Here is a 12,453-nt window from a genome sequence, read left to right on the forward strand (position 1 = left end):
CCCGATGACTCTTTCTCTAGGTACAAAATGGAGGTCGCAACGTTTCTATGAAGGTGCAGCCAGCCAATCAGAACCCTGCTTTTGGAGAGTGGACTTGTGGATCCACTGCGGGTGGATCCATGGCTCTAGATATACAAATCTGGATTTTGGTTAATCTCTCTCAAATTACTGAAGATTTACACCAAATCACAAAAAGTCCTCTTTCTGGACCAAAAGATAGCTTCCTGAGAAATTTGGTGTAATTCTGTCCAGTGGTTTGGGCTGTAGACGTGTTCAAAATCTCTATAGGAATTAACAAGGAAATAACAAGGAAAATGCGTTTTGGGACTCCCCCCTTTTCTCGGCCCCCGCTTCATGGATCACCCCAAAACAGAATCTGAAATGCAGGTCGAATTTGTTTGGAAAAGTTTGTGAAGATTCGTCAAACAGCACCAAAGATACAGGCAAGTCAAAAAAGCCTTGTTTTTGGCATGTTGCCCTTGGAGTCCTGACCGCATGCGGTGAACGTAGACTGCGCTACGTCGGCCATTGTATAACAGTACAATGATACAGGTTTCTTTCAATTAGACCTCAAAAGGCTTGAATAAAGATACATTTTAGAAATGGATTATAAAGAATCACTACGGTTGAACAGTGACAAAGAGCATTATGTACACCTGTAAACCAAGTTTTTATGTTCAAACTATGTTTAACTTTATTCCAAGCAGCCAGCTCCTGAGATTATATGTACATCTAGTAATCTTTTTTTAATGGTATATATATATATATATGTGTGTACTTTTATAGGAAAACAAACTTGGATGCATCACAGCATAGAGGACTGTGTAATGGCAGAAATATAGTCAACTCAGCATCGTCTGATTCAGCCGTGCGAGTAGACAGCAACTAATCTGGTTTGTTAGTTTAATTTAAGTAAAAATTACCTTTATCAGCTCTGAGGACTCAATGTGTGTTTTACTTAAGTATGGTATAAAGCGCCCACATGGGCGGTACACGCAAACATCATTGGAAAAGACTGGAATAATGGGTGAATTGCCCATTGGGGCATCACAATAGAACTGAACATTTGCCACAATGAGCACGAGTGGTTTAAAACACACATAGGATATGCAATGCATAATGAAATAAGAAAATTAATTGAATCCGTGTTCAAAGAATAAGGGTGTGACATAGAATGACATATTGAAGGCACCAGTGATTCTATGACGCAGAGGTTTGCGATTTAATATGGTTTAAATAGTGTATTAAGCTGTTAAAAGATGGTGCTGCTGATACCTGTTATGAGCTTGTCCTTTTGTACTGCCGATGTCTTGTTTCACGTATGGGTTAAAATGGTGGTGAATGGATACCATCAGCATCGTGACCAAGGTGCCGTGAGCACCGAAATGCTTTGATGCCATTTCTTCTGTGTGAGTAATAAATATTTGCAACTCTGACCTGCACCGGAGTGCCTTGGGGTTCTTTAATCAAAAGGAATCTGTATCATTGGATATATATATATAAATATATATTTACTGAAAAAAAACAAAGGTTACAGGGACGTTATATTCAGCAGTTATAGTTACCTGAGCTAACTATAACTCACGCCCCCATGATGCACTGTTTTTTTATTCTATTTTCTTACTATAATGTCCACGTAACCTTTGTTTTTTCAGTGAATTTCTAAGGTTTTTCTTAATGTTAATTCCTAAATATAACATCCCTGTAACCTTTGGTTTTTTTACAGTACATTTCTACGTTTTTTTTAATTCTATTTCCTGACCCCAAGGACCCTCAGCATCCAAAAGGACTTCATACACCAACAAGTAGCACACCAGGAGGCTCTTTTGCAAAGTGGTGGTGGAAGGGGACAGGGCCTCCAACGAACTCAAAGGAATCCCACCGTATGCTACTTAATAGAGGTAAAATGAGGGATTATTGGTCCCAAAGCTAAATATCATATAACATTACACCCCAATTAAAATATTAGAATTATATCACAAACAAATGTTAAGATATGGCATTATTTAAGGAAATCTCATCCTATTTAAGAAAATCTCATACTGTTACTGGAGTCCCTATGCTGTCAATCTGCACATCTATTTGCCTGTAATTAATAAATGATAGCTTAGAGAGTTGCTCAAAAGAAGCTTAATTTTTAGAATACATTTTAGAATAAATACATACAGGAAACACTACTTTCCATCTGTATTTATCTGTACAAATCAGAAAAATTGAAAACCTGGGAACCTTAAATATAATATATATCCTCACGGCATGTTGATGTGGTGCTAAGGACTGTGAACCTATACTTTCCTGTATATCCCTACCTTGAAGATAAGATATTTTGGCTACATTTTCTGCAGCAACAACACGGTGATCGATGGAATGCTTGAATAAATCTCAGCCACTGGCAATCACTCAGGCCACATCCCAGTCCATTGTTTTTCACCCTCCATGCCGATTCAATTTGGACCCAACCATATGCAGATCAGTCTTGATCCTGCTCCAATAGGATCAGTCCAGCTCGAACTGTCAGGAGAGGTCTCCCTGAACCGGAACATAAGCAACCCAAGTAATTGCCAGGGACTGAGAGTAATTCAAGCATTCCATTCATTATTTCTTTTGTATACTTCAGTATGATATTCTTTTTTGCAGAACAATATTTTTTAAGCACCATTTTCTGATGTACAACCAAATGTTCTATATAGCAGGAAGGAAACTAAAAGAGTATCTGTGTTCCCAGCAATGCCATCCAGGAAAAACATTTAGAAGGCTCTCATCTGCTTGAGATCCAAAAAGGATCATTTTCAGTTTTATGATGGTTGTCACTTGATATAGCAACATATACTTTATATATCTATGGCTGCTTGAAAGTAGTTTATTTACAGAAATCCTATATCTTTGTTTATTTTCTAATTGGTTGCCTTTTACCTCTCAACACTAATTTACTAGTACCTCCTTTGAGGGGTACTGCCAATGAAACTCGAGGGTTACATTGAGGAAGGCATTCATTGTTCAAGTTGACTGTTTCACAGTTGAAATAGTATGTTAACTTGTACATGCTCTGACCTTCATTTTACCAGTTATCATAAATAACATGCCTTTTCTTCTCAGCATCGTTCTGTCCGGCTGTTGGACCTGCCAGACTTAGGGTGGTCTTCCTCCAAACATTTTCCCCATTTTGCCTCACTTTTTTTCCCCCCGATATGTTTTTGTCAGCCGTAGGACTCTGGGAACTTTACCACTGGTAACCATTGCTAATGTGCATGTGCTCACTCCCCTAACACATGACAACATTGGTGTATCCACAATTGGCATATTTACTCTACTTACAAGTCTCTAGTAAAGTGCACTTTATGTGCCCAGGGCCTGTAAATTAAATGCTATTACTGGGCCTGCAGCACTGATTGTGTCACTCACTTAAGTAGCCATCTAAACGTGTTTTAGGCCTGCAACTGCAGAGCCTGTATGTGCAGTTTGACTGCCATGTCCACTTGGCATTTACAACCCCTTGCTACAACTTAAATTCCCCCTTTATTAAGCATAAGAAACCCCTAAGGTAGCACATAGTGCAGGGTGCTGTCTAAGTAAGAGGCAGGACATATATCTTTTAGTTTTACATGTCCTGGTTGTGAAAATTCGTTTTTCACTACTGTGAGGCCTACTCTCATAGGTTATCATTGGGAATGACTTATTATTTAATAAGTGTAATTTCTGAATGAGATGTAGTAGAACTGTCATAGTTGGTACCTTTGGACTTGGGTATTTAAACCCTTATTATTGGTAACATTGGATTTATTATTACAACTTTAAAAATGCCACTTTTAGAAAGTAGGCATTTTTCTGCTTTTAAGTCCTGTGTGGCTGCTGCCTGTCGCCAATACACATCTGCGGTGGGTGACAGCTGGGCCTTTTGCATTTCCTCTAGGCAATCACACACAAATAAACCTTAGGTGTGCCTGACTGGCCATTGACATTCTGATGGGTCATCCTTGGCGGGATGGAGGAGCTGACAATTACACCTGACTGGGCTGTGTCCTGCTCACACACAAAGGACTGCTTAAACCCCTGGAGGGTGTCTGGAGTCAGGGTAAAAAGGGAGGACATCCGTGCACTTCAAAGCCCCGGAGTACACTTGACCTGTGGATACCTTGCCAGGAAGAATAACTCCTGCGCTTCTGAAGGACTGCTACTCCGCTGGACTGCTGCTCTGGCAGAACTGCTTTTCTTCTGTGGTGACCTGCAGGCTGCCCTCTCTGCTTGGGTGAGAATGACAGGAACTACACCACTTGAAACCAGAGTGACTACAAGGGCTTGTCTGCTTTCCTCCTATTCTGAAGTCTCAGGGACATCCGACTTCGAGCAACCCTGCAACAGCATCTGGACTCTGCCATCTGTGAGTTGTACCCTGCCAAGTGATGCTAATCCAGTCCTGCGCCCTGGGAAGTGGGTTTTTCTGTGCTGAACTAGCAAAATCCACATTTTGCTGCTGTTGTGCTGGTCAGAACTGACACATCTCTGCTCAAGGACATCATATCACTTTCCTCATGGCTCGAAAAGGGCTCGATGACGACGTATGTTCGACTGCAAGGATCTGAACTGACGCATCACCTACATCCGAAGGGATCGACTCAGACGCATCACCTCCTCTGCTCCCTGCACATGATCTTTGACGTCAATACACCCACGGTACTTTTTCAGAGGGACAAGGTTGGTCCTTGTGTCGGACTCTCGCTCCACTGCAGTTGGCCTGAAGTTTCAGATTTGATCCGGTCAAGCGTGACCAGATAGCCCCGGCTGGCGCTTTATGTTTCTAAGCACTATATTTCCAAGGTAACCTTTAAAAACTCATAACTCCGGTGCAACGTATTGGATTTTTGTTGTTTTGGTCTAGGTTTATTCAATAAATTAAGCTCTATTGTTCTAACCATGTGTGGTATATTTTCATGTGTTGTTTTTACTGTTAAGTGTTGCACATATACTTTAGACATTACCTCCTAAATTTAGCCTGCCTGCTCTGTGCCAGGATACGCGAGGGTGAGCACTGGTTAATCTATGGTCTGTATACCTCTGCCATCTAGAGAGCCAATTTCTAACACCAACTGTATATACAACGATCAAACACACACAAGTGTAACTGTATTGAGGAAGGTTTGATTTTAGTAAATTTATTTTAATGGAAAAAAATATTTCAGAGAAATGCCACTTTGCTTTTTAGAAAATATTTTTTAAATAAACATATAAATTAACAGACAAAAGATAATTTGTTGAATCGAGGAAATAAAAACTAAAAAGAAGCATATCCTTCTGCAATATGAAGATCCAAATGCTAACGAATATACCAGTATGTAGCTATTTTTCCAGTGTTCTGTAAAACCATCAATGCCAACAGAGTTCTTTGGCCAACCTGAAATTGTACGGTCTTATCCAATTGTAACATCTGAGACATGTAATCAGCATGAAAAAGTAGCACAAATATCAGTAGTTTTTTTTTAAGGACAGAATAAAACACTGACGTTATGTCTTTCTAACTGCTGACACCAAATTTAATAATAATTTAAGACACTACATATTTAAATTTATACATTTGGCATGTCCACCTTTGCTTCCAATCTTAGTTTTAGCTTTCCCAGTCATTTGGGCTCAACCCAAATTTACAAGTCCTCTGGGAAAGATTCTGATCCACTACTATGAGAGGGCTTCTTTATAACAACAAAAGAAAGAAGGAAAGAAGTGGACTAATAAAAAGAAAGATCATTCCCTTCAGCGCTGCGCCACTTTCTAAGTTAGTGTATATTTCTTCAGATACATCCATTGCCTTCTACATGGAAAGTGCATATGCTTGTAACAAACGTTTTTGAGGACACTTGGTAATATTATCCAAAGCGCACAGATGGCCTTTGATAAAGGTGTCATAAATCCTTCCAGTGCTCGAGTAAACAGTGGCTGGAATATTTCTCTGATGTATTTTAGAGCTGGAATGAGAAACATCACCTGAGGAAAAAAATGGCTTTTTTTCTTTTTAAGAGTCCCTGTGGAGAAGTCTCACTGTACTCATATAGCACTTGGCACCTTTTGGATTGGACTGCCTTCCTCCAGCCACAGAGCAGACGAGGAGGTGTTGCGTTGCATTCGGCGATGAATTCTCCGCAGCCTCAACAAGTAGAGGAGAATTGAGAGTAGCACAACTAAAAAGCATACCGAGAACAGGTAGTGATTGTAAACGAAAGAAAAGCTTCTCCAGTGAGAGTGAGTACCTTTGAAGTTGTCTTGCTGGATGTCTCTGCAGAAGAGCAAACACATTTCAGAACACAGAAAACAAATTAACGCCTATATTTCTATACAAAATAAATGATTTGCAATACATGGATTTTTCTCTCCTTTAATAAACTTTGCACATGCTCCCTTCAAGATATAGGCCCCTGAACTGCCCTCTATATAGCTGCTACTTGAAGACTATACACTGCATAAAATAGAAAGCATAGAAAACAAGAGGTTTTAGTTAAACTTTTACGACAAAAACATCCAGTCATTAATGTGGAGATGTGACATACTATTTCGAAGCAAATTATCACAAAGCATGCATCAAGAATTAGCAAGAGCAAAACAAGGTAGAATGAGGACAAGGTCAGCAGCTGAACTTTATGTCCTCTCTGGACAGAATATGGAAGTTACCCACAGAAGACACGCCTAGCCTCCTCAATATCACCAACTAGTTGACTAATCTTGTACATTACAAAACTGTCACAAAACAGATTTATAGAGCTTCAACTACTTTACCAGAATTTTAACACAGATTCATATATACATAATAATGCTTGTTTGATTTTCTTGACTCTAAACAACTTGAGCTAGCTATAGATAATGGGACAGGTCACAACCCAGAGGAATGGGAGGAGGCAGGGCAATGGTACATGTAAATGTGTAATTTCCGTGACGTTCTACGTCAAGTTAAAGTACTTATACTTTGGTGTCAATATTCTTGTGGTCATAGAATGTAAAACAATTGGACATTCAATTTAAGGTCTGTTAAATCTCTAACCATATCCTCCCTGCCCCTTTAGCGATTTAAAAAAATGTTTTACTTTATCCACAGATAGAAAAAGGTCTTAGTATAGTACACATCTTAATCATAATTCTACAATTCACTTATCTTTATCATACTGAATATTTCTAGTACATATAGTTGCAATACATCATAAAGTGCAAGAGTGCAATAGCGAAAGACATCCCTTATGCGTTAACATTGTGTGTGGTGCAGACTAGAATGTAGTGAAATCAATCAAACCAGTCATACCAAACTTCCCTACTTTTTTTAGGGCACCAACCCTTTGGGCGTAAAGCTCTTCGTAGCACCTAACCTGCTTCATCTTCAGCTGCAGTTGATTCAGGGTACTTGCTTCAGAAGAACTCCGCTTCTGCTATCAGTGTAGCAATGAAAAACAAATGGTTGCTGTGGCAATGTCAATTGGATTGATGGCGAAGTTGTACCAAATAGCACCCTCCACGAGTCAGTCAATCTTGATTTGACGTTTATCACTAATGGAGCCATATATATCTTCACAGAACAGTTGAGCAGAACATGTTAAACAGATGTGCAGCCAATCACCCCTCTTGTGGCCTCATCTAAAGCATGCTGCCGAGATACAAGGAAACATTTTATGTAGCCTAGAAGGGGTGAGATAAAGCATCCATTCAGAGTACAAGGCCATCCTTTTGAAGCTTGCACCCGGGATGGCTTTACAGGTTGTTTGATGATACCGAAGCCATGTCCACTTATCAAATTTACAATCCATGAGGGTCCGAACATTGCCCCAGTATACGGAGAGCATGGTCTCCCATAGCTACTGGGATTACCAACAATGCCAATTCCCTATCCCAGTGAGGCCGGTCATGAAATAAAGATGACTGATATCTTCTGAGAAAGAGTTGTGGGGTTGCTGGTAGCCTGTTAGAAGATGGCTGATTTGCAAATAGGAAAAAGCGAGATCGGGGGGTGGGGGCGCAGGGGTTGGGTGGACTTTTAGTGATGAGCTAGTCCCATGAGATCAACATCTCCGATACCATAAAGTCAACAAGCCTAAAAAAACTTTCCTCATTCTCCTATCACTACGGTCTCCAGTTGCAGCCCCAGCTGGGCAGGGTCCAGCAAAGGAATGAGAGGATGAGCTAAGAGAAGTTGAAATGAGTCTCTAAATTGTGCAAATCTAGACATCACAATAAAATGCAGATTGCACCCTGTGCGTTTGGGTAGTCTTCAGATTTTTAAGAAGACAGAGAACTAGAAATTGGCCTCACTTAACCTCTAGGGTAAATAGAAGAAATCTGACAAATTGGTCGCATTTGCTACAAGAATCAACCAGTCTAAGAATACCGCGTGATAATAGTTTTTTTAAACACGGGAGGGCTAGGCCCCCGTCTTTGGAGTTCAGTTGTAAAACTGTCAACTTGGTACACGCTTTCTTCCTCTGCCATAAAAAATGGCAAAGCATAGAGTCGATTTGACAAAAATAAGAATGAGGAACTTTAATGATGACATTTGAAAAAATACAAATAAATAATGGAAGAATTGCCATTTTTATCAGGGCAACATAACCAATTACAGCAAGAGGCAGAGAGTGCCGCTGCTGGAGTAAGCCTTGCACCTTGCTGAGAGTAGCGGAATAGTTTAATCAATTTTAAGTCTTCAAAATATTGTGCAACTCAGATCCCTTGATAACTAATCGGGAAGGTGTTAGAATACACCGGACGCATACTGGCGGGCAAAACCAGGGGTGAAATATTAAAGAGAAGAGCTTCTGACTGGACTGGACTTATTTTATAGCCCCCTGTATCGGTGAATGCCTGAATTTTCACCAGTGCGCTGGTTATGTTTTGCTCTTCGGCTGCGAGATACATAGTCATCTGCGAATAATATAATCTTAGGTGCTCCCTGTATAGGAGGCTGAATCTGCGGATCTTGCCTCAAGGTCATGGAAAAGGGTTAAATAAACAAAGCAAAAAAGACTGGTGACATAAGGTACCCTTGCCTTATACCTCTTTGGATGGAGAGATGTCCTACTGTTTGGGAATTATAAATTTTGCTTGGGCCTTCTGGTAGTCAACAATTTTTCAAGGAACCATAAAATAGCAAATAAGACTTTCCATAGCACTAAATCGAAAGCCTCTTCGGCATTGAGTATGATAATTGGCGCTTTTAGGCGATTATTGGAATAGTAATTAATCACTGCAGTAAAACATTGGTATGAGAAGACATTAACCTACTCAACAAAAATCAAGTTTGGTCTAGATGGACATGCTTGATGCTAGAGGGGCTAACCTGGTCGCAAATACTCTCAGAAAAATGTTATTGTCGCTATTCTGTAAGCTGAAAGGACAACAAGAGACAGGTTTGTAATAGGGCTGGTCTTTTTTCAGAATGCTGATAATCACAGCTTCCGTAAATGAATCTCACATCCTTCAAGTATTTAAATAAATAACTAAACACTTGGGCATTAAACACCTTATAAATGTCGTCCAAAAGGACATCACATACACAAACCTTTGCGCTGCAGGGAGGACCTTATTACATCTTCAACCTCAGCGAGGTAATATGTACCGAAGCAGAAATTTGAGCCTCACTAGACAAGACTTGCAAGCAAATGTAGCTCAAATAATCCTCAATATGCACCAAGGAAGGACTCGCGGAAAAGGCATACAAGTAGTGGTCCTGAAAAGATTTACCAATCTTTTCTGACTGAACGGCCACTCCACCTTCTGCCTCATCAAAAACTGCCTTAATGATTTCCTTGGTCGTCTTCTTTTTTTTTTTTTGATCGACCACGCCAAAAACTGATGTACAAGTTACATTTCTTCATAGAAATTTGGAAACAGGTACGTTGACTGACAATTTTCCTGGGCAGAGAAAAATATCTAAGATTTTGAACGCATAACCACCACCCAGCTTTCATTAGTCAGTAGGAATCTGTCTAGACTCCAGCCTGGAGTCTGGGTCCTCAGTTCACCGAGTGACACTTCAATAAATGGGACTGAATGGTCTGAGAAGGGGTTTGATAGCATGCCTGACAGAGGCAGAATTGTTATGTTTCGAAAAGCACGTGTGGGTTCTCTCATGCAAATGATAGACTCACCAAGGATCCGGCAATGCATAATCACTGCACAATTGGTCAGCCAATGCAAGGATTTTGGCTTATTTTGCTGCTTATTATTACACGAAGAATAAAGTTTAGTATCCTGAACGATATTTTAATCTCCCCCTAAAGACCAACCCCTCTAAAGATTGAAGGAGTTTATATATTTTCCGAACAGAGGAGTCCTCATCTTCAACCGGACCATAGTAGCTGATGATATGAATGGTTTGAAGAGGGACCCTTAATCACACCAAAATCCACCTAGCCTGGGATTTTGAGAGATCAACTGCACTTCATATGGAACATCCTGCGATATTAATATTGCCCCCTTACTTCAGCGCTGGCAGAAGCTGAAAGTGAATGTGTATTAAACTCCGGGATACTGGGTTGCTTGCCCAAAGCGTGGAGATGGGTCGAGGATGATCTGTGCTTTTGTTGATTGCCAAGTTGGACCTAAACTTTGTACGATTATTTATTCCACTTGCATTGCAGGATATATTCCACTTGCATTGCAGGATAATACCCTCAAACAACGAAAGTTGAGGATCTCATGACTCATCACTGGCTTGCTTATCTCCGCCCTAACTAAATAGCTCTCGCTAAGCAGGAGAATTGCTAACCCAAATGTAGACGAATGCAAAGGGAAATGCTTCTGAACTTTTCTACCTGGATTTATCAACCCTTAAGTGACCCTCCCTTCAATACCCCCCTACATCACAGGCCCCCTGCAAAGCATGACCCTACCCCCCAAGTCTGCCCACTTCCCCCAACCCCTAAATGAGTACTTTGGCATGGCAATCATGTGACTGCTGTCGGTGATCGAAAACCATCTGCCTATCAAAGTGTCCTGCCATCATACTAAAACACAAATTAAAGAGCATATAAAAATGAACAAAAACACTGCAAAGTATAAGCAAGAACAAGCAATAATACAAAATCAGAAAATACAAAAAAAACTGCTAATTAATCTTTAAACCCAGCTCCGGCCCGGCCCCCCTCCTCCCACATCAGGCTTCTGAATGTCTTGTAGGCCTGTTCCACTGTGTAGAAAATGCGGGATTGTCCCTAATACAGAAATTTCAATCTACACATCTGCGCTATCCCTGCCGGCGCCTCTAAGCTCCTAAAATTGTCGATCATTGACTTGATTTCTTTGCAGCGCCGGGCTGCAGAAATAGACGGGTCCGAAAAAATTCTAAAAGAATAGTTTTCAGAAGTGTGATAGACTTTATCCCGAATGGCGTTCGACAGAACCCGCTCCTTCACCCGAAAGCCAACAAAATTCACAAGAACAGTTCTGGGATACTTGCAATTAGGAAGTTGAAATGCAGGTACATGGTGGGCAAGTGTAATAGTAAGATCACGTTCCTTGGCAGTTTCTTCAGGTATCACGTATTTGACAATTCAATCAGACATTAAGTTGGTGACAGACCGACCACTCTCTTGGCCCTCAGGGATCCCGACAAAGCGTAGATTGGAACATTGTGAACTTTTTTCTGCATCTTCAAGCTTCAACTGTAGCTCGGAAAGTTCTGATTGGAGTTTCAAGGTGAGAGAGTCTTGAGTGCCCCTGCAATTTACACATCAGACACTCTTTGCTGGAGCTGTATGAATCATGATATCTTCATCTTGAGAATCTCAACAAAAATTTGAGGTAGAATAACTTTGTTTGGTGGAAAAGCAGCCAGCTATGTCTAAGATATATGACCTAAGGGGGGAGGACGCTGTCTCTGAGAAGTGGTAGGCAGTGAAACAGACTTGCTACCCTCTCTATCATCAACCTCAACCATTTTAGGCTGGATCAATCTTTCCATGAGATTTAAGTGTGCAGCTGAGCATGGTTCTGGGCATGTAGCGTGGGAAGAGGGGCTGAAAAATCATTTGAGGCCTGAGGAGCAACTTGGCCTTTACTAAGAGTTACCTACTTCCTTAATGACCCCTTTGGACCTAATGTGGAGACTGGCAGCTTTTTCGGCCCTGAAGCAATGCCCAAGGATGGTGAAAAGGAGGGGCGGGTCAGGCAGCCCTGAATCGGAGAGAGGCTGTTGATCTAGTCTTAAGATAGATGTAATGAGAGCAGCAAAGGGGTCGACTAAAGGTGTCCCAGAGTGCTCAATCATGCACACCCCCTTGGGTAGTTTGGCCTCTTCAAATGTATTCATGTCTCCAACAAAGGTTGCCATCGAAGGAGTACAAAAGATTCGTTGAGCACCAGTTCAGACACTGGTGAACTTCTAAAAATTGCTGACCTACTGAAATTAGTGTTTGTCTCTCGCCTCAGTTGTGCTGTGCCATGTGCCTGGTCTTTACCTTCCAGACTGCTGGGGACCGAGATTAGAAC

General features: G+C 40.9%; 1 protein-coding gene across 3 annotated transcripts in view; it reads right to left on the minus strand.

The window, feature by feature from the left end:
• Positions 1-5,134: 5,134 nt before the first annotated feature.
• ENTPD4 (ectonucleoside triphosphate diphosphohydrolase 4) overlaps positions 5,135-12,453 on the minus strand; it is a 136,292-nt gene continuing 128,973 nt past the window's right edge. For all 3 annotated transcript variants that reach the window (XM_085633251.1, XM_085633252.1, XM_085633249.1), the window contains exon 13: positions 5,135-6,265. In XM_085633251.1, the coding sequence (XP_085489377.1) occupies positions 6,037-6,265 (229 nt within the window). In that variant the 3' untranslated portion in view covers positions 5,135-6,036. The remainder of the gene's footprint in view (positions 6,266-12,453) is intronic.

The sequence above is a fragment of the Triturus cristatus genome, chromosome 11 (genome assembly GCF_964204655.1).
Source record: "Triturus cristatus chromosome 11, aTriCri1.1, whole genome shotgun sequence".
Taxonomy (NCBI): Eukaryota; Metazoa; Chordata; class Amphibia; order Caudata; family Salamandridae; genus Triturus; species Triturus cristatus.